Genomic DNA, 23579 nt, shown 5'->3' with positions numbered 1-23579 from the left:
TGTGCATGCAAACGAACTGGACCCCATACTGCAGGACTTCACAACATTGTTTGAGGGGATTGGGTGTTTGAAAGGACCAGCCATCCAGTTACACATTGACAAATTGGTGGCTCCAGTAGCCCTCAGGCACCGAAGAATTGCCTTCTATCTCCGGCGGAAGGTGGAGGCAGAGCTCTGACTCCTGGAGAGAGTGGGCATCATCAAACGGGTGCGAGGACCAACGCCATGCATATCCCCCATCATCGTGGCAAAGAAGCATAAACAGCCCGACGCTGTACACATCTGTGTAGACATGAGTCCCAAACTTAGCAATTAAGCGGGAACGCAACCCACTCCGACCTTGGATGATATCATCGGTGAGCTGGCAGGATCCAAGTGCTTCTCCAAGATGGACCTCCGGTCTGGCTACGATCAAATACTTCTGCACCCAGACTACCGCCCCATCACTACTTTCTCGACTCACGCAGGGCTCAGTAGGTACATCAGGCTCAACTTTGGGATCTCCAGCGCTGCCGAGATCTTCCAGAATATCATCAAAAACGTCCTCCATGGGCTGAGTGAAGTGCTCAACCTGAGCGACGACATTCTGGAGCATGCTCCCACTTTGGAAGAACACCTCCTTCGCCTCCAAGCCATCTTCCCCCATCTCAGAGACTGTGGGCTCACACTACATCGAGAGAAGTATGATTCTCCGATAAGGGCATCGGCCCTGACCCTGACAAGGTAAAAGACATCCAAGAAGCACCAGCCCCAACCTCAGTGTCCAGAGTCTGAAGTTTCTCGGGCATGGTAACCTACTGCGACAAGGATTAAGGTACTTTTGCTCAGAGGGCCATGTGTGGGTTGGCATGCATTCCATTGAGGGAGGCCTGAACTCTTGACTTTGTCCTGGTCCAGCGAGACCAATTAACTCTTTGAGCGCTATTTGCATCCAAGTGCTATTTTTGAGGGGCGAAAGGTGGAGGGGCGTGGCCACTCAGTCCCAATGGACCGGCTGCTCCAGCTGAACTTACCCTCACTAGGATTGTGTTTTCTTTTTGGAAAGGGTGCATCTACCACTTGGAAACCCAATTTCTAACAGTGACCATATGTTTACCTCTTGCTTAATGTGAATTATTGAATTTTCTGACAGGCTAATCTTTTTGCTTCCTGTAATGATTCTGATATTTGAATAAGCCCTTATGGTTTTGACTTTGAATATTGGCCTGTGATGGTTTCCTTTATTTACCCTTGGGCCATCGTAATTTGAGACTCACACAGCCTTGGCCTTATGTATTAAATGTATTTAGTGCAAAGCTCCAACAGGTTTTGATGAGGGTGTGATCAGAAAAGTAGGTGTGAATAGAAGGTAGAGTGACTTAGATTTTTGCGATTCAGGTTCAAGAATGCGAGAATGATGGATAGCAATTCTTTTTGTTTGCAAATAAAAAAGGGAGATGTGTGAAATGTATGCGAGTTCATCTCAATGTGTCTCGCATTTAGAATTTATACATGCGCTGTGGTTGAGTTGTTATTTATCTTGAGGCTCCTACACTTGTCCTTAATCCTGCTTCCTGACCGTTCGAGGCAACAAGGGCGTGTTAAGGTACAATTTTCCATCCTTCTTCGGAACTGCCTGTAAAACATATTTGGTAAATTATTCTGTTAAATACATTGGGGCATATTTACAATGAAATGGCGCAGTACTGAAAGCAATTTTGCTGCGTCGAGCTGTGTCATAAAAATAAAGCAGGGATGCACCGTATTTGCAGGAATGCAGTGTGCCCGTGCTCTCCCCTGCACCAGCGCACAAACTGCAAATCATGCACGAACGCATGCACCCTTGCACCATGGTACAAGGGTGCCTTTGTTGCAGGGATGATTGTGTTTGTGCAAGAAGGGGTACCTTCCTGCACAAAAACAATCATTAATGGTGTTTTGCTCCTTCTATGTATGATGCAGCACACATAGAAAGAGCAAAAAAAGAGAAACAAAAAGTATTTCTCCTCATTGCGCCACTTCAACACCTCCCCTGGAAAGGCGTTAGTGTATGGCGCTGTCTCAGATTTACTAATACTTGTAAATCTGAGGCAGTGTCAAAAAGCCATGGGTGTTGCTTGGGAACACCCACAGCAACACCCATGACACGGCCCTCTGACGCAGAACTCTGCGTGAAAGATGGCCATATTCACAAGGCTGTGTAAAGCCATGCAAAATGGCTTTGCGACATTGTAAATATGGGCTAGCCCACAGCGCCACCCGAGCGTCAAAAAAGTGACCTAGCTAAAGTGAAGCTAGGGCTTGCATATAAGCCCATCGTTTGGCTGCATATTTTTAGGTCGCACCGAGGCAGCGCGCATGCGCTGCTCTAGGAGATGACCTTTAGAAATCGGTCTGCTCCTTTTCAAGCACACTCGTGCTTGTGCTGGCATCCACCATACGGGAGCGAGCAGCGGCGCGCGTGCTAATTGAAAACATATGGCTCTTGCGCCGCCACTGCTCACTCCCGCAAGGCGGAGGCCAGCACAAGCACGAGTGTGCTTGAAAAGGAGCAGACCGATTTCTAAAGGGCTTCATAACAGCTGCTGCATGTTACTCCCTCCCCCTGGTGGCATCAAAATTAATATTCTGTGCGCCGAGCGGGAGCAAGTCCAGAGAAATTGCATTGCACAGAGCGTGGAAGGTCCACAAATTATGGCGAAAAGTAACAAGTCTAGTTGTTCCTCAGCCCCCACCCCCTCCTTCCCTGTGCACTCATATATTTGTGTTTTCCTAAGCTCTTATATCCTCCGTTTCAGTCCTTCCTAATATATTTTGCTCATTGCCCCATCCTTTCTTACAGCTCCCCCTTTCTAGCCCCCATCTTTGCGTTCCTATTTAACTTTATCCCTGATTTATTTTTCCTTGCTCCTTCACATTCTCATTTTTTTTGCTTTGACCACCATTGTTTCATTTGTTTCTCTCTCCCAGGTATTGTTTTGGCACTTGTCCCACCTTTCCCAATCCATGTTTCCTCGCTACTTTCTCCTCTGACTCTTTGTTTCCCTCTTTATTATTTTCAATTTCCCTCTCAGCCTTCCCCCTGCTTTTATTTATTTCCTAACTCTCCTTTCCCCCCAACAGTTCTCGCATGGCTCACTTAGTTTCCTTCCCGCCACTCCTGCTTTCTTCCTTCATCCGTTCTCTTGGAATTCTTGTACACCCCTTTCTTTCTCGGTTTCTCTCTCCTGTTTTCTAGTGAGCTCATTCAAATCCCACTCGGCCCTCGGTTTCCCCTTCTTTGCCTCCCTTACTCTTTCAGATCTCTTAGATGCGACCGTTGCCATCTGGCACTGAAGGTAGCTCCCCTCCCCCTGTAATATGTCCCCCATTGAGTCCGAACTGGACAGGGGGTGGGCCGGAGTGTAAGGGGGCCATGGAGTGCTGGAGCACACATGGGGCGATGGACGAAGACTGCAACAGGAACCTACAGCTGGACAACGTGCTGGAGGAAGGTAAGGCGAGCCCAGTACTGGGAACTTCCCTGGAGACCAGGCTTCGCGCAGAATGGCACTATCACTTTAAATGATGAGGTGACTCAGCGGGTTGAGTGCTAGCTGCTGATTTGTTTGTAGGGGCGTCACGGGCGTTCATCCTTCCAAGGTTGACAAACCTCTTCGGAATTTCAGTGAGAATATTACTATAGTTGCAGGATGCTCCGAGACTAAAACAGTTTTAGATAAAACACTTATAGTTGTTTGGAAGTGTGGGAATCTGCCCCTACTTTTCAGTGTGAGTGTTATTTTCTTTGTGTTTGGATGTGTGGGTGTGTGTTTAGTTCTTCAAATTCGTCTTATGGGTGGGGTCACAGTGCTGTTCCCTGATTATGCTTTGTAATGCAATTATGTGCTGTTGGTTGCACCGGTGGAGGTGACGGCTGTGTCTGGGTTTTCTTTTTTTGATGCCTTGTGTGGTTTTTCTTTTACAGACAAAATATTTTTCTTCGTGGAGAAGAAATTCCTTCCCTGTCACCTTTCAGTGTGCACCATTCCCCTTCACAACTTGGTAACAGGTTTAACCCTGCCTGTGTCAGCAGTAATTTTTTAACCATTTCCAGGGTGTTAACGGAATGGGGGAGTTTGTGAATGAGCTCAAACTAGTGGCTGTGTGATTAGGGCTCAAGAATGTTGTTGCAGCTCTGACATTTTATTGCCCCGCCCATCATCAAACCACTATCCTGGCTTCCTGTCAATGTCCCAAATCACTAGGAAGACCCTCTGCCCTGCCCACAAATGCATCCCAGGTGGGGTCCCACAAAGACTCCACTAACAGTATACGTCACTGGTACTTGCTGCACCTCCTCGCCTGTGCGGGATGTAAGAGTCTACAAACGTTATCACATACCGCTGTCAGGTAATTACAGCGTACGTGTGCGCCTGCTGTGATGGATGGTTCTCGTTTCTTAAGTGTGCTCGAATTCCCATCTTCAGTGTGCTGAAGTCCGATCTCTTCTTGCCTCATGTTGCTTGGGCCTTGTCCATATGCACAAGGATGACCATCCCTTAATGTTAGTTAGCAAGGAAAATATCTCCCACTCCATTTTTGCTATTAAGACACACAAAATTGTGATGAGGTGGCCCCTCACAATCTTCGCACAAATGCCACTGCATCTGGTGCACTAATGGCCCTTTAAAAAAAAAAAGGAAAAAAAAAAAGGAGGCCCCATCCTCAAGACATCTCTCACAGGACGCTGTATCTGTCATTTGTAAACTGAACAAGCATTGGCATAGCCAAAAGGGATCGCCTTTGGGACCTTATAAGTGTTTAGCCATGCAACAGTTGATGTTGTTGCACCAAGGATATTGTGCTGGATAACTAAACACTTATAAGGTCCCAAAGGTGAGAACTATTGGCTATGCCAAGGCTTGTTAAACTTTCCTTGGGGGTAGATTCTCCCGCATACTCTTGGAAAAGGTTGGCGTCGCGGAATAGAAACGTACAATTCTCGCCTATGTACAGAAAAAATAAAAAAAGTCCAGGGCTGGTTTACATTACCAGTCACGCCTGCGTTTGCCAGCTATGTTGTTAGTTCTTCTCTTACGTGAGCTCTTACCCTTTTAATACGAATGTTGTTCAAATTCCGATTAGTGTCAATTTATTTTATCCGTCCCTTACTAAACAATCATCCCGCGACCTGCTTCACCACTATCAAGAAACCTCGAAATTGCCACTCCTTTCGTTTTCTCGGCTTTTACTCAGCAGCAAGAGAAAGGAAGCCGCCGGCCAATTTCTTCCCCGGAACTAAGTAATCGCGCTCACTGCAACGTACTGGACGTAGGGGGAAGTGATGAGAGCGAACCCTGTCAGTTGTGGGAGTAGAGGGAGGGAGCTTGTGGGCGAAACACCGGTGTTGCTTTCGGCGGGTTTTGTTAAAATGGCGCCGTTGCTACGAGCCGTAGCTAACTGTAGAACCGAAGCCTAGGAGGGACCCGGTGGGTGTGCGGGCCCTGCTCCCCGGGCTCTAGAATGGCGAACCCGGACCAGCGCTCCCCCAACGTTCTACTGCAGAACCTGGTCTGCCGGATCCTGGGCAAGAGCGAAGGTAAAAGGCCACCGGCTCCCAGACAGCTTGGCAGCAACTGCCGTGATGTGAACTGCATAGGGTGAACGCGTTTGCAAGTGCGGTGCTGTTGGGGAGCTAGGATCCTTGCACAGTTGTTTTGCCCCGTTGTGCTGCTTGTCACACGGAAGTTACCCTGTTGTGCTCATTCGTTGATCCTGAGCATCATTGACTATTATGCCCAGTTATTTATATGATCCACACCAGCTTTTAGAGCTCTCGAGTTTCCCCATGTCATTGGTTGAGAAGCTTATCCGTTCCAGGTTTTTCTTTGCATCATGGGATTTGTAGTTCTGGTTTTATGAGCAAGACTGCAAAGTGAGAATCATGGACTATTTAAATTGCTCATGCATGTATAGACCTGGGAATCTTGGGAGCTCTGGCGTTTGATGTACACACAGAACCTTTAGTCTCGCGCATCAGTTTTCTCCTGGGCTCTTTGCCAGCCCCATACCTAAAAAGGTTAACTGGTGATAAAAACAAAACAGGCACAGGTTAAAGACCCGGGTGCACTTACAGATGACAAGTAATACCAGTAGTGGCAAGTAGCATTATTTTGTCAGCTGTTTTCATTCTGCGCAACAGCATCCGAATATCGTAAAGTCCACCTTATAAACCAATTAAAAAAATGTATGAAAACTTGTCAATGTCTTGTCACTTAACAAATACACTGACACGTTATTTAAAGTATAAGTACTGATCCAAAGATCATAACAAACCCTCATATTAATTGCACTGAGAGCTAAATATGAAACACCTGTTTGGGGCTAGAAAAGTTATCATCAAGATAGTTTATTCAGCTAATATAGTCATAAAAGGCGCCACAATCCAACGTACAATTTAAAAAATGCAGCCATAAAAACAATACAAAGCACAGCAACAATCTGATAAAACTTACAATGGGAGCAGTGCCGCTCCACAACAAATAGCTCTTAATTCATGACTAGTTATGGGAAGAATCACATAAATAAAGTGTGCATTTCTGTATGAATATGGGGACTCCAGCACGTCTTTAAACAGTGGGGAGAATCTCGTTCCTCCCCCTTATCCCATTGTACATTATATTAACAATTCTTTCAGGGACTCCTGTATTGCAATTAAAAATCTTCCTATTGCACATACAACTTTTAAAAATCTCATTATTATCAACAGACTAGGTCCTTATTAATAATTTTATAAGTAATAAAAAGAGGTTTTAAAAATTCCTTCCGTTCTTCTAGAAGCCACAAATAGTCCAGCAATATATGTGGGACACTGCATTTTACCAGTAGCCCGCATGTACACAAACCCAGTTCATTTCTCATTGCAGTTTTTATCATCCTGTCTACATTACATGGGTTCTAGCCAACTCAAAACTTCAATACAACTTTTTAAGCTGAGGACTTGGCATGGACTCAATGTAAGGGAACATATGATCATTACTCCACCAATTTACCAGGAACTGGGTGGACGATTTGGTCCCCAGATAATGTAGATCTTCTTCTTGAGCCTTTTTGGCTGTAGTAGCACCTGTTTGGGGATCTGCTGCCCTTATTTCCATTGTTCTGGTTCTCGTGAAAGTTTAACTCAAATCTTGCCTAGCGTGTATGAACCTGCTATGCCAAATTAATTCCACTTTCCTCTATTTCTCTTCTACAAAGGTGTGATATTTTGGGGGTCCCTTCTCTACTCAAGCTCTGCCAGAAGTTCAGTGTAGCTTGCAATCCCTGATAGTTCCACGCAGTAAGTTGACATTCTATTCGAACTGCCTGGATCATAGTTGATACTGGGAGAGCAAGGAGCTGTTTCACACATTTACCCTCTAAATTCCATTCCAATTTCCCCCCTAAAGATAGAACCTCCACTCCCTATTGGAATTGTGTGTGGACCATTGCATTGAAAGCGGATAGAATTGGCCTCCGAGGCGGGCCACCATATTTCAGCTTAAATTGTTTAAGGTCCCATTCTGAAGAAAGAGCCTTTGCTTTTAATGGTTCTATGTGTTCCTTCCAATTTAGTTTGGTATCGAACCACGTACCCAAATATTTATATTTGTACACCACCTCAACTCTGACTTCTCCTGGTTGCCAATTAAAGGATGCCTTTCCTTTCCCCAGCACCATTATTTTAGTCTTTTCTATAATAACCGTAAGGCATTTCTTTGAACAGTAATCATAAAGTCCAGTTAATTTTACAACCCCAATTCTGTCATGTCCTCTATCACTAGATCATCAGTGTATAGTAGACATGATATGTGGGCCCCCCCCATCTTAGGGCTTAACCCACCAGCCTTACGTAATGTATTAGGTAAGTCAGACAGGAACAAAAAGAATAGCAGTAGGGCTAGAACACAAGCCTGGCATGGTCCATTCTTTATCTGAATTTTCTTAGATAGGGTCCCAAGGGTGTCCAAGATTACCCTGGCCCAGTTCAGCGAGTACATTTCCTGAAACAGTTAGAGCACTGTTTTATTGATTCTAAGCTGTCCTAACATATTCCACAATAGCTTGCGATCGACCAAATCAAAGGTGGCTCGGAAATCGACAAAACAGTCTACCTAGTAATTTGATTGCTTTTTGTGCTATTGCCCATAGGCTAAGGCAATGGTCTATTGTTGAGTGGCCCTCTTTGAAGCCACCTTGCTGTATCAGGATCAAGTTATTCTGCCCTACCTAGGCTAGAAAGGTACTTTATGCACATTTCCAGAGATTCTATGGGCCAGAAATAATTCTTCACTAACAGTAAAGGAAGTTTTTACAAATTCTGCCAACACTTTTACAAACTCTTTAAGAATATAATAGCTGAGGAGCCTAGCGCGCAACCAAGATGGCCGCGTAGGTGCGAGGCTCCCGAGGACCTCCGCGACCTCCTGAGTTAATCCTGGCGATATCCTGTCCTTGTTGAGGGGACTGTGTCGGTAAACCCGAGCTGAGGCGCCACCCGTTTTTTGGGTTCGAATCGGACCCCGGACACCGGTGGGAGCACCGATCGAAGGTTGCGGCCTTCTCCGCGCCGGCCCCCCGGATTGTGGTAGTGGGGCGATCCGGGGACAAAGTGAACAACAGCGGCGGGCAAGGCTGGGCGACTCGCGTACCCCGCGCTTTCACTTTCGCTTTTGCGCCCTCCTTGGCCTTGTCCATGTGCCCGGCTGGCCCGCCGGCTGTGGGTCGTCCTGCGGTCCAGTGGTCGCCCTCCCCCCCCCCCCCCGGAACCCGTGAACTGGTTTATCGGCCCGTTCGAGGAGATTGGCACGACGGTGGGAGAGCAAGCATGTCCACCAAACAAGATGGCGACTGGGCGAAGGTGAAGACGACCCGCCGTGGCCCGGCGCACCAATCCAACAGTATGGACCGCTACACTCTCCAGAAGGGATCTCCGGAGACATCGCGCACATCCCCGGCGGGCCCGACGGAGGCATCCGCTCAGCCGGTGGATCTGACCCTCCGGGACGTCATGGGCGCCATCGCAGAGATGAAGGCCTCGGTGGACCAGCGCTTCGACACCCTAGCGCAAAAAATAGACTCGGTCCTTGTGGATGTGAGCCTCGTGAGGGCTGACTTGTCGAAAACGAACGACAGGGTCGATTCCCTGGCCCACACTACAACGAGCCTCACGACGGATGTGGTGGCCCTCCAGAAGGAGGTGCGCCGGCTCGGCCAGGCGAGCGCCCTGATGGACCGGCGACTGGAGGATTCCGAGGGTCGGGCCCGGAGGAATAATGTTCGTATTGTGGGGGTGCCGGAGGGACGAGAGGCGGAGGCGGCGGATCTTTTTGTGGAAGAACTGATCCTTACCCATCTCCAGCCCCGGGGGCTGAGTAAGCTTTTTGCGGTGGAACGTGCTCACCGGGTCCCTGGGGGCAGACCTAAGGCCGGTGCCCCGCCACGGCCTCTCATTGCCCGGATTTTTAACTTTCGGGACAGAGACGCTATCCTGCAGACCTCCAGGCAACAGGGACCGGTCAAGCTTGATAACATGGAGGTGCATTTCTACCCAGACTTTACTCCGGCGGTCCAAAAGCAGAGACTGAGTTTTCTCGGTGTTAAACGTCGCTTACGTGACCTGAACCTTAAGTACTCAATGCTTTTTCCAGCTAAGCTGAGGGTGGAGGTGGATGGTCGCACGCATTTCTTTGACCGGCCCGAGGCGGCTGGGGACTGGTTGGACACTCTGCCTGGAGATCGGGGCCGAGGGGGTGGGGGGGGTGCGGTCAGCGGGGAGGGCCCGCCGGATCAGAATTGAGGGGTGAATAATAGGCCTTGCTCTGGACAACATTCCTTTACCATTTATTGATCGTATATGTTCCCCTCCTATGGAGGTCGTTCGGGGTCTGTTGGGGGCTTCCCTCCTCCTCTGGGGGACTAGTTAGTTTTCATCTATGGGGCGACAGGCACACTGCACTTTGGGGGGGCTGTCTGGGCTCATGCAGGGGTGCAGGGAGGGGGGAGTTCTGTTGGGATGGGGGGGTGGGGGGGTGTGTTGTTTGTTTGCACCGCAAGGCAAACCCGCTACTGTATTGTTGCTCTCAAGATGCTCTGTGGGGGACGACTGACTGCTTCTACGTACGATGGGGGGTAGGGATTTGACTGTGTTGTCATGGAATGTTAACGGCCTGGGGGATAGGATTAAGCGTGGTGTGGTCCTGCAGTACTTGAAACGTATTTCACCAGATGTTGTCTTCCTGCAGGAGACACACCTTATAGGTAACTCCTTTCATGCAATGAATCGGCGGGGCTATCGTTTGGTGGCCCATTCGGGCTTCACTTCGGGTTCGCGGGGGGTGGGTATCATGATCAAGAACTCGCTCCCGTTGGAGATTGATGAGGTGCGCCATGATGAGAGGGGACGCTACACTGTCCTGGTGGGTAGAATGGAGGGTAGAGTGTTTATTTTTATATCAGTGTACGTCCCGCCTGGGTTACAAGCTACTACATTTGCGGACCTGGGGCGCCTCCTCCTGGACCTTCCGGGTGGCCTGCTGGTGGTTGGGGGGGGACTTTAATGCGGTAGCTTCTGGGTCTATGGATCGTCATCCCCCTAGGGACCTCCCCCGGGCACAGGCGTGGCTGTCCGGCCTTTTAGACACACTGGGCCTGGTGGATTGCTGGCGACTAAAGCATCCCGCACAGCTGCAATACACCTTCCACTCGGGTGCCCATGGTAGCCTCTCGCGGCTTGATTACATCCTTGTCCCGGCGGCCTATGCTGGGAGGGTGGGGGAGGTGTGCCATCTGGCGCGGGGTATTTCAGATCACTCCCCATTGCTGTTACATTTCGATGTCTTCCCGAGGGGGGAGGGCAGGGTGGCTCCAATCAATGCATGGTATTTGCGCGACCCCACCATTCGTGCCGACTTGATCAAATCCTTACAGCGATATTTTGACGAGAATGTGGGGTCTGTCCCTTCGGCCATCTCCCTGTGGGAGGCTTTTAAGGTAGTTCTCAGAGGGGAGGCCCTCTCCTTTATCTCCCATGCCCGGAGGCGCGAGCGGGAGGAAGTGACCCGGGTGGAGGCTGAGATTGCGGAACTGGAGGGTGACCTGGGGAGCGGGGTAACGGATGCCAAGCTGCATGTTCTACACCTCAAGCGGGCGGCCTATAGGGCCCTCGTCACGGAGGCGGCCAGGGGCCTCAGTAGAGAGCAGCAGGGGCGACTGTATGATGTGGGTGATAAGGCTGGCAAATTGATTGCGTGGTTGGATAAGAGGGAGAGAGCGAGTCGTGTGGTTCCGTTGATTGAGAGGATGGATGGTGCGTGTGTCACCGAGCCGGAAGCCATTGTCTCCTGCTTCGCGGATTACTTCCGCGAGGTGTACTCCCCGGTTTCCCCCTGCTCGGAGGAAGATTCCCATGCCCTGCTTCGGGACATCGCGCTGCCCTCCCTTACGGTGGAGGACAGGGATTTGCTGGACGCTCCTCCCACCTCGGACGAAATTGCCCTTGCTATTCGCTCGGTTGCATCCGGCAAGGCCATGGGCCCCAATGGTATCCCCATCGAGCTTTATAAGCTACGCCCGGATGTACTAGCGCCCCACCTGCGCGCGATGTTCCTGGCGGCCCACTCGCAGGGTTCCCTCCCGCCGGACCAGCGTCTGGCCACAATCGTGGTGATCCACAAGGAGGGGAGACCCCGTGAGCGGGTCACATCCTATAGGCCGATCTCGCTCTTGAACGCGGAGCCCAAAATCCTCGCCAAGGTGTTGGCCAACCGGTTGGTCGGCGTGGTGGGCGATTTGGTCCACCAAGACCAATCTGGCTTTATACCCCACCCCAACACGCCTCTTAATCTGCGACGCTTGCACGGGGTGCTCGCGCGTGTCCCGTTTGTGCGGGAGCCGGCCATCTTGGCGTCCTTGGACGCCACCATGGCGTTTGATACGCTTGAATGGCCATACATCTGGGCGATGCTGGCGAAATTTGGATTTGGACCGGGATTCATTAGCTGGGTCAAATTGTTGTATTCGGGCCCATTGGCGCAGGTGGTGGTGAATGGGCGAGTCTCGGCCCCATTCGCGCTGGGGCGGGGCACGCGTCAGGGTTGCCCCTTGTCGCCGCTCCTGTTTGCACTGGCCTTGGAGCCCTTGGCGGAGTGGCTACGGTGGCACCCTTCTATCCGTGGTCTCCGCTGGACCCCCGAGCATGAGGACCGCGTGTCCCTTTACGCCGATGATATCCTTTTGTATCTCGCCTCCCCGCGTAAATCGCTGATTGTCCTGGTTGATGTTTTGCGCTCCTTCGGTCGTAACTCAGGCCTCGTCATCAACTGGGCGAAATCCTGCGTATATGTGCTTTCCGGGGAGGCTCCGGCCCTACCACGGGACTGCCCGATCCAGATTGCCTCCCAGGGGTTCCGGTACCTGGGTATATATATTACTCGAGACCCGGAGGCCCGCTATGAGCGGAACTTGCTACCCCCCCTCCAGCGCCTGAAGGAGGACGTTGCGCGTTGGCGGCGTCTTCCGCTTTCGCCGCTCGGCCGAGCGGCCTTGTTTAAGATGATGTCCTTGCCGCGCTTTCTGTACGCCCTCCAGAACACTATGGACTTGGTTCCGGCGCGCTACTTCCGTGAGGTGGAGGGCCTCCAGCGGCGCCTGTTCTGGGACGGGAGGCCGCGCATTGCTCTGGCTAAATTGACGCTCCCGTGGTACGATGGGGGGGTCGCCCTCCCGGACATTAAACGGTATTACTGGGCCTCCCAACTAGCTGCAATTAATCATGGCCTTTACGGGCCCGCCTTGAACCCGGCATTTGAAATGGACAAGATGCTCCTGCCCGGTGGCGATTACAATCGAGCGCTCTACTCTGGCGCGCCCGACTCCCGTCTGACGGGACCGACGCGTGTCATGGTGCGTGTCTGGCACGCGGCTAATGCAGCTATGGGGTGGAAGGACCGTTTGACCCGGGCGTCACCGCTATATGCGTCTGAGAGGTTGGGCTCCCTGTGGACATCGAAGGGCTTCGAGAAGTGGGACACGATCGGAATCAGCACGGTGGGAGATCTCTGGACGAGGGGGGGATTCAAAACTTTTGAGACGCTGCAGACGGAGTTTCAGCTGCTAGGCAGTGAGTACTTTCGGTACCTACAAGTCCGCCACGCGCTGGGCTCCGTCTTTCCGGATGTCGCGTCCATCCCGGAGTCTTCCCCCCTGGAGGACAGAGTGCTGGATGGCCATGTTCCAGACAGCACAATCTCCCTTATATATAAAAAACTGATCAACGACAGATCGTGCCTGCTGATTAGTCTCCGCGAGGCCTGGGTTGCCGACGGGCTGGAACTGGACGACGAGGATTGGATTTCCGCGGTGGCCTCTCCGAAGGAGGTGGCCATCCCGGCTCGCCTTCGCTTCGTCCAGCTTAAGATCCTTCACCGGGTTTACGTGACGGGGCCAAGGCTTCTACGTATGGGCTTTGCTGGTGACGGATTGTGTAAGTGTGGCTGTGGTGCTTTGGCAACTTTCATGCATATACTGTGGGAGTGCCCAAAGGTGGAGCGATTCTGGCGTGGTGTGCATGAGGTTCTGCGTGTGGTCACGCGTGTCGCGCTGTTGCCTGAAGCGAGGAGATGCTTGCTGAATGTGTGGGAACCAAATGACTATTCGGTCCCGCAGACGCGGTGGGTGACTCTGGGATACATGATAGCTAAGCGTGACATTGCCCAATTGTGGGGATCCCAGAGGCCCCCGGCGGTGTTGGCCTGGAAAGAACATATGGATTGGTGTATGTTCCGTGAAAAGGTAGTGTATGTGGCGAGGGGTAAGCCTGGGGCGTGGGTGAAAATCTGGGGCCCCTGGAACGCCTACCGCGGGGGTATTTGTGAGCCGCCACTGCTACCGGCTGCCTCGCCAGCTCCGTCCCCCTAGCCGACCCCCCCTCCCTCAGCCGTGGGCACGTGGTTCCCCAGTCCCTGCTCTACTCCCATTCCCCTCTTCAGAGTTTTGCTGCTGGTTGGGATCCCCCACTTACGGAGCACGTGCCGTCACTTTGGATTGCGGGTTGCCTTGCGGGTGTGGGTTTTTGTGTTGTTCTGTTTTTGATAAAAGGAAACCGTATTGTGGGCTTGGAGTTATGCGACCTGCGCTATGGATGTCTCCTGCTTTACCAATCTGCACCGCCAAGAGACTCTTACTGTATGTATGTCATATGCTTTTGTCACTCTAGCGGCCGGCCGTGTGGTTGTAGGCCCATACCTGTAACTTTTTCAAAATGCAATAAACGGTTTAAAAAAAAAAAAAAAAAAAGAATATAATAGCTGACTTCTCAACCTTTTCACAAGCTCTCCCTCCTCCTCCTCCTTCTGTCCCCCTTTAACCCATGTATCTACATTGGGGCTTTGCCCTGTGTAAATCTCCGTTGGTAGCCAGCTAGGTTCGTACTTTAGAAGTACCAAAACATATATACATAAATGGATTGCTTTTATCTTGATTCAAATGCCATCCCTCAATAAAACTGCATTCCTGACTAACCATCGTCAAGCAAGACCATTGGGATCTATTGCCTCAAATCCTTATGCAAAGATTTTGATTTATGACTCTTGGAAAGAAAGTATTGCATATCAAATTAATTTGGCTAATGCATATGCAGTAAAATCACAAAGTATTTCCTTCGGTGTCCATCCTCACCATGGGTTACATACACTGAAGTACAAAATTTACACATAACAACACCTACACTCAAATGTAGTTCCACAGGCTTATTGACTGTATCAAATATTTAAATATGATTTTACAAAAAATCAAGACACATCACTTGTAGCTTTGTAATTTCATATATATAAAATGCAATTCATAGGAAGGATAAAAACATATTCTTTAAAACATTATTAAACTATTTCACCGTAATTAAAAATACACATCACAAATACCGGAGAGAACACCCAAGAAAGTATACTTTGTCATAATTCATCTGCTAGTTTGCGCAAATAATCAATACCGGCACATGATCAATACAGAATTCTCATCTAGTATGCCAGCATGCTCCACAAATTTAGCCTCCATGCGTCGATGCGTTTCAGTGTATCGAACTGATTCAAACCACCTTCTTCAAGACAACAACTCTATCTCTCTTGTATCAGTGGCACCTAACGAGCCTCTTATTTGGTCCCTGTTGTATATGTACTTTATTATTATTTTTTTATTTTACTATTTCTACCTCTCTTCAAGACTTTAACAGGGATCTCAATCACAGAACCATCCGATCCGCAGCCAGGACTTAAATATGGGAGTCTCCCTCGTGTGGGTTCAAACTCTTAATTTTGGGAAAACCTTTCCTTGTAGATTTAATGGATTTCCTAATATGAGGTGGAACCACCGAATTCTTGACTACTTCTAGCTAAAGTATGGGGCCTCTTATCCCCTCAGTGGGCCTACTGCTATCTTGGTTTGTAATCACGTGGTGCTTCTGTGCGTCCTTGGAACTTGTTTGTAATTAACACATATGCAACCAAAATGCCACACGATGGTCAAGCCTAACATTCGTTTTAAAGAACTGTTTTTGGCCAGTTTGTCAGAGCCAACCCTGATATATTCTTAAATATAAATAGGTTTTTGGGGCGTTTCTGGTTTATGCAATACTTTTGACAGCCTTAAATGTATTCCAGTGGTGTTTTTATGTTGCTATTATAACTTGAAATGTGTGCCGTACATTGCTTTCACTTATGCGGCTTCAGAGCATTTAAACATGCCTGTTTTGCTGCGGGCTGATGCGCACATATGTGGTTAGAAATATTTGTACATGGACTGTGGCCTTTGAGGGAAGGGCTTAGTGTAGTGTATGAAGTTCTGTGGAATGCTCCGAATCGTGCCCATTGAGAATGTACTTTGATCATGTTAGCAAGAATTTGCGGATAGTTGCACATTAATACATAGCTTGCTCTCAAACATTTTTACAGTCATGTGCGTGGTCCTAACAGATATTTCAGTCCCTTGGGTCCATCTTTGTGTAAGCGATGCATAAAAAACCTGTTGTTGACCAGTCACACCTGGTCTGCTTGGCAAAGTTGGTTTAAGAGATACTTGTGTCCACTCATGGAGTGGAGTTTTAGTCCTGTGCACTTACAAGTTGTGGAGAGTGGTGTTCCAGTTGAGCTGAACTATACCATTACGCTGAGTATGTTGGTATTGGTTGACAGACGTTGCGGATCATCAAAGTGTGTAACTCGAGGTGTTACTGTCACAACCACCTGATGACGATGACTTACTGCTGCCATCTCCTGGCTTTCCTGAACCTAGATCTGCATGGAAACTATTTGTTATGCAGTGCCTTAGCGGACTAGTCTCAGTGCAGTTGATCAAAACAACAGTAAGTTAGGAGGATGGACAGTGGTGACATAAACAAGCTGAACAAACCAGTCAAGGAAAAATGGGTACATTAGTTATTTTCAATGCACACACAATAGTGTACATATATTGTGTTTTTGATAATGCTAATGCACTTAATTACATAATCTGTGTACGGATGACTTAACGGAAAGGCAGGGAAACTGTTACTGCTGACCTTAGAGAAGACGGGGAAATGGGTTCAGCAAGAGCACCAAGTAACCCTTGTAGAAGCACTACAGACATGCACAACACAGCAAAGCTACACACACTAAGTCAACTGTAAGAGAGGCAGGGAAAATAGCAAACATGAGGTGAAGGAAGAAGGCCAGGTGTAAACAAATTTGAAGCTGGAGAAAACCCAGCAAGATACGAGTTTAACAGGCAGTAAATACCCATGAGGGCATCATTTCATTGCAAAAACAATTCTTTAACATTTTTACAGCTGTAATTATAGCAAATGTCAATCTATTCAAATAAGTAATCTAAGAATGAAAACAAAGATCATTAAAATATGGTACTGCTACAAACCCTTTTCATTTATCAAAAATAAATGATTTTGCTTTCATAGTCGAGAAAGGAGTGGCACCAACAGAAGCATAGCAAAACAAGCTACATTTAACACCTCATATAACACCTTAAAAAATGTTAAAAGTTGGACAACAATCTCCATGTTATATATAAAAAAAAAAGATTCTATCAATTTGTACAGTTGTCCACTGAATGAATTTTTGACGCTTGTCTACTCCTTCAGTTTTCTTGGACCATCATCAGTACTGAAGAGCTAACCCATAGTACTAGTCTCTTATAGTTAGAAGATATAATTATTTAACCTGATCCCCTAGTACCATGTCGCAATAAATTACAGCAAGCAATGGCAAAAGATCAGGCTCTAAAGGATTGTTGTGTGAAGCATCATAAATAAATAGCATATGTATTTGTGTGGGAGCAAAGAACTATAGAATAATATTGTAGTAGGTTAAAAGTGTTAGATGACAGTTGTACTGTCTAGCCTAAAAATCCATGTAGGTCAACGACTGCCCGTCCCTATCTGTACTGCTGCCAGAGAAAGACAAGCAACATAAATTATCTAAATATCAAAGACTTTTTTACAGCATAACAATGTCACATGTTTGCCCCTGAATGTTCAAACACAGTCAGCTGGATAACTAAACAAAATGATCACAGCTGGTGGATGGCAAGCACGTTTTTGTGGAAGCACACAACCTCTGCCCAGCTGACCTGTCAAGCCAGAACATACAAATTACTATGTTATAGGAATAAATTGAAAAATCAGTGCAACAACCATAATTTCGAAAATGCTCAGTTATGGTAGAAATTCCTGCAAATAGTCTAACCACTGACATTCCCTCAAAATAGCATTCCAACCCATTGTTTTTCCACTATGGTACATCAGTGTAGGCCTGATCCATATATAAATCAATCTTGGTCCTGTGATGATGGGAACAGTCTAGCATAATTGTCAAGCAAGATCCTCTGAACTGGAACACAAGCATCCCAAAACTGGTTTTGCCTAGGTTGGCCTAGTTATTTGTCTGGAAAAACACAATTTTAAAGTATAACATGTAAAAAGAGAAAACGTATTCAGCAGGGATGTGAAATTCCTATAGCCTGCCGCCCGGGACATATTGTTTGGGATCAAGGGCAACAAGTTTTCAAGTGAATTTTGTCCTTGTGACAAGTAGGCTCTACCCCTTACATCACAAATCCTTTGACTGCCAGTTTACCGTACCACATTATGAATCGGGGAAAGGCCTTGCCTGCAGTTAAGGTAATATTTGTGTCAATTTGTTAATGCTGTTCAAACTTGTATTTATGGTTCATTAATGCAAAACCTTTATTAGTAGGGTGAGTGATCTAGGTACATGTTGTAAGCTCTGACTGCACTACTGACAGTGGTTCCAGTATAAAAATGTGTATACACTTTTGCATTGTTTAGCAATATGAGGCTATGTATACAGCTCCCAGAATGCTCTCTGATTAGATGCAAATATATACAGAAGCTTGAAAGCAAGATTGATTATTCTTTGCTTCCAAAATAAAATGTTTACAAAAAAATGCAAAAACATTTCGCTAAACTACTGTAACGTTTTAGATAGTTTTTTGCAGCATCATTTGGTAAAATGTGTTGATGTATGCAAGTTTTCCCCAAAAATATTCAGAATGGAAAATTAGTGTAACCAGTTTTAATAGGGTCATGGGAAACATAAAAAATAAACAAGCATTGGTAAAGCCAATGGGTCTGAAATCGTTGGTCAGACTTTTGGGTTTGTCAATGCGTGACTTGTTTTGGCATGGTTTTTGTAAAACCTTATTAGTGTGGGAGCTGCCGGGCCCTCATCATTATAACAAACATTGGCAAAAGCAAAAATAGTTTTGGTCCCAAAAAGCACACATTGCCACAGTAGTTCATGGCACTGAACAAAAAACTGTCGATTATGCACCTTGTGAAAGAATAGAATGCTGTCACTCACAGGGGAGCTAGCCGATAGAGAGAGACAGAATTTTAATAAACACAAAAGGTCATGGTTAGCGCCAGACCTAATTAGGGGCCCAATTATTAAATAAAGGCTCAAAAGTGCGCTCATGTCCCTGCATTAAAAGCAGATATACAACTTTTGTGAATTCCCAAGACTTTACAGAAGTAGGCCAAGAAATAGAACAACTAGAAAATATTAGTTAACAGCATTTTAGCATGAGCAAATATGCTGGTGTATATTTGCTCATATGAAAATCTGAGTGTTGGCAAATTCACTTCACCCCTCCAAGCACTTTGTCCCCCAACCTAGGAAGACATTTTAGGTCTGTAATTGTCAGGAGTAAATTTCCAACCTTTCTCAGTATAGGAAAAGATTAGAGAAGAGTTGGTAAAAACCCTTAAAACATGCAAGTTAGTAGGTTTGCACAGACTCAAAAGGGCATTCCACCACTGGAACTCTGGCTTACCATTACGTTCAGCGCCAGTATGTAGATCTGCAGAAATGTGGCAACAGAAGGGAATTGCTAGTATTCAAGCCCTACTATGGAAGGAGCCCTGGCATAATCAGAGAGGGTATTTCTGAGCTCTTATATAATGACATTACTGCCATAATTTGTCACCGCATTACATGGCACAAAAGGGACAAGTGGATTTTGTTACAGGGCAAGTAGATTTAGGAAGCAACCTGCCCCATGGACAAGTAGATGTTTTATTAAATTCCACACCCCTGTTAAAGGCTACATAAATTTCCCATTGCATCCAAATTCACAAAATTAACCGATATCGGGGATTGAAAAACCCCACTCCCTACAGCACAGTTATTTTTAGGGCCTACTTGCTTGCCAGAAGGTGAGCTGACAACAGGTGTTCTGCTTGCTCACAAAGAGAATGAGCAATAAAGATGCATTTAAATCTTATCTTGTCACATTTGCTCTTTCAGAGCTAGAGGTCAAAAGTCAGTTTGTCTTTCTACATTTACTTTTCTTTCTGTGACTGAAGCTAGAGGATTTTGTAAAGTGAACTATGTGACAATCACACTGTGCAAATCATGTGAAATGAAAGGCTGTAAGATCTCTGGCTTTTTTTCTAACACAACACTGAAATAGCTAACAAGTGAACTGGTCAAACATTTCAAATATATTTCACTAGTTATGAAAACACATGTTTGTAATTCTGTGGTGTAAAAAAAAACTTTTATAGGCTCAAAACAGATCAGAACACTTTACATGGTGATGTGCAATATTTAAAATATTTTTGCTGAAACCCAATTTCCAAACATTGTTTATGTGCTATATCGTTTCTTCGGTGAAACTACTTGTTAGTGGGAAAGGTTGGTGACCATTTCAATGGAAATCTGCTATCTGTAAATGACAGTGCAGTACCACATAGTGCTTTAGTAATATATTTATGAAAAGTGAGTTTTAAACATGAACTTGAAAATATTCCTGCTTCTGCCCAGATGACAATGCTATTAGTGAACTAAGAGTGAAGCCAGGGACAATGTGTACCTTGTATGTGGGCTTGATTTTTTTATTATCGATGGAGCAAACGCTTAGGATAGTAAATAAAGATTGTTTTTTTTTTTTGTACAGCAGAAATATTGAACTTGCATATTTAAAGGCGCTGTCTTGTGTGATAAGGAAGAAAAAGGTGGCTACATAAGACAAAATGTCTCCCTAGGATTACACAATTTGAGACCAGTGTACGGGTCAAGTTCATTACAAATTAGGTTGAGTAGATAATTCAAGTTACTAGACCTGTGGGTCTACTAACATTTTAATCATTTTTCGAGCGTTAACATTTGATCATTGATACTAATAACTACCTGCAATAAATAATGTTCATATCCATCTTATTTTATGAGTATTAATGAATAATCATAAAAAAGCTTATCTCTTGTACAATATAATGCGCTGATGTTATACAAGCATTTCAATCGAGTAGCAACAAGATGAGGAGACATCAGTACTCGGGGCAGCTCGAATTACATGAAATAGTACGGTATAATAAATGTGACCTAAAGACATACATAAGGTCTATAGTAACATCACTGTTTTGGTATTTGATTGCTATGTGGCCACCAAAATGTACCTGTTATAATCAAGCCAATCCATGTGTGGGATAAAATTATTGGTGTACTGATCACGTCTATATAAATACTCACCCAGCTTGTTGACATTACCGTACTAGTAACATGCAGGATTTTTCTGGAATGAGGCTAGTTTAAATCGTAAAAAGAGCCTGAACTTATATCATCTACACTCCCTATGTATGGATCTATATGCATTCTAATTAATAGCGAAAACAAAGAGACCATAACTAAATCATCCTGACTCCCATGGCATCTGCTATTTACTGTATGAGACCCATCCGCTAGAGCAAGCTTGCACTACTGATTCCGATGGAGAAACACTTGAAAACCCAAGGATCGCATCAATATGCTTTCTCAAAGGGGCGTCACTACAAGACCAGACTAACGCATCCTCCTATCCTCCATAACATTATAAGACATTGCACATCATTTGCATGTAAATTATGTAGCGATTCGTACCAAATTAATCCCAAAAATCTAAGCGACAGTAGTTAATAACTGCAGGCCAGTGCTCATAATAGAGTATTATTTAGTCTTCTAAGAAGATACAAAGGCCTTCAATTAGATAATTGTGAGCAGACTCACAAAAAAACTACTATTCATCCAAACAGCACAATCAACTGAGCAACTCTATTCATTGACTGAAATAAATGTGCTGGCCTCGTGTCTGTGAACATCCAGAATAGTCACTGTTAAATATTAAGTCCCAGAAAGAATATTTCATTTCTGAACGTCACAAAGCCTCCATTAAACACTTGCGATCATAGCTCGACTATTTACTTTCACAGCCTGCTCTCAGTTAACTCGCCTTAGAATGTGTTATGAATGATTCATTGTACCCAGGCCCTACATATACTCAAATTCTGTAGCCAACAATTGTCCTCTCTGCGCCTTACTTACATAATACCTCCAAATTTAAATTCACTGCCCCCCCTGCGGCGTGGGACTTCATCCCCAGGATACTGCTGCCCAGCGAGGAGGTGCTTGGCAGTGACATTGCGCTTAAAGTGCCTTCAGCCCTGTGGGATGCGCTCTACGGTCGCAGTATACGTGTTCTTTCCTGGGGCACATAAGCAGGCCCAAAACCCCCCTTTGGAACTGTATGTCATGATAATAAGTAGGGGAACAAATCCTCCAGCTCTGACCTTGGATTGCTATGGAGATTGTAAATGTCCAGTATTTGTAAAGCGCAAACGATTACTCGAGGGTGTCAAGGCGCTGAGGGCTGTTGGGAAGATTAAGTGAGCTATTGCCCATAGTCACATGGTGCTGGGCTGATCTGCCACCGGCACCGGGTATTGAACTGTGAGCCCCCGGGTTCAGGAGTCAGTCACCCTGGCCACTGCGCCACACCTCTTTCGCAGTGTGTTGGAGCAGGGGCCAAATCGTGCTGTGAAGTTTCCCTCCCTCTTACAACTAGAACAGAGACCGCGCTGTTATCAAGTTTGCAACACCAAAAAAAGATAAGGAATGTAAAGAATAAGCCACCTGTTAATCTGTAGGCTGCTAAACAGGGACCCCTAATTGAACATTAGAGGACATGACTCCCATAAAAGAACATTGCAGATCTGTAAAAGAGTATATGGAGTAGTTTTTGACTAAAGCTGAGGTTTTACTAAATTAGGTTAGTAAAAAAGTAGAATCCAAGCAGTAATTAAAAAGGAGTTGGAACTTCTAGCTAAGCAACCTGTCCTCTTTAATCATGCTGCAATACCCGGGTGCGCAAGATTGCAGCCATCGGAACCCACAGGAAATCCTGTTACAAGTCTTTCTTCTTTGCCTGGGAAAGGTGCAATTTAGGTAGGATCACAAGAAAAAGTTCATCACCAAGGGCATCTCAGAAGAGATGTATACCATGAATACACGTTCAAGGAGGCTGGCCCTGAATTTACAAGAGACAACAATTTGGCGCAAGGTCCCTGCAATTGCCACCTGATTGCACCCCATATGTGATAGTATTGGAAAATGTCCCTTTATTAGACTCTGGGGTGACCAAAGGTGAAGAAGCGTTGAAAAGGTAGACTGCACATTGGCTACGGTCTAAAACCGATTTCTGTGATGACTTGAACAGTAAGATCTTCTACACTCTTGGAGTAGGCTAATCAGCCGATCTGCCATGACCTCAAAAGGTGACTGTGTGATAGCCAATTTTAAGGACCCCGACCTTGTTGGTAACTTGTTACAGCGGCTAAGTTATTTGGCTGAAAACACGAGGGGATCCAGTGATTTGGATTCTTCTATACACCACTGTAATTCCATGAACTCAACCCCTTAAATACCCATAGCGGCCAGACTCCTTTTTAGGTCTCGCCTACGCAGCGCGCATGCGTTGCATAGGAAAGACACCTTTAGTCATTGGCACAGCTTTGCAGGCAAAAACGTGCACGCGTTGCATTGCTTCCAATGGCAACGCGTGCACATCTGGCGATTTTCCTTGCGGGAGTGAGCGGCGCCATATGGTAGCAATTATCACGCTCTCTTCCGCATGGGAAAGGCTGCTTGCTCTCGGCCGCACTCTCACCCCCACCCCCTTCTTGCGCGAGGCCCGCGTGCCCCCTCTGCTCTCCGTTACTGGCGTCTGCTGTTGAACCTCGGCCCCTCTGAGACTAGGATCCC

The 23579-nt window shown here is 46.6% G+C and overlaps 1 protein-coding gene across 1 annotated transcript in view; it reads left to right on the top strand.

Annotated features, from left to right (window-relative positions):
* Positions 1-5292: 5292 nt before the first annotated feature.
* Positions 5293-23579, top strand: part of TUBGCP3 (tubulin gamma complex component 3) — a 370876-nt gene continuing 352589 nt past the window's right edge. The window contains exon 1 of the mRNA XM_085622213.1: positions 5293-5560. Coding sequence (XP_085478339.1) covers positions 5485-5560 — 76 coding nt within the window. The 5' untranslated portion in view covers positions 5293-5484. The remainder of the gene's footprint in view (positions 5561-23579) is intronic.

The sequence above is a fragment of the Triturus cristatus genome, chromosome 8 (genome assembly GCF_964204655.1).
Source record: "Triturus cristatus chromosome 8, aTriCri1.1, whole genome shotgun sequence".
Taxonomy (NCBI): domain Eukaryota; kingdom Metazoa; phylum Chordata; class Amphibia; order Caudata; family Salamandridae; genus Triturus; species Triturus cristatus.
The sequence above is the reverse complement of the archived record's forward strand: the minus strand, read 5'-3'. Positions and strand labels throughout refer to the sequence as shown.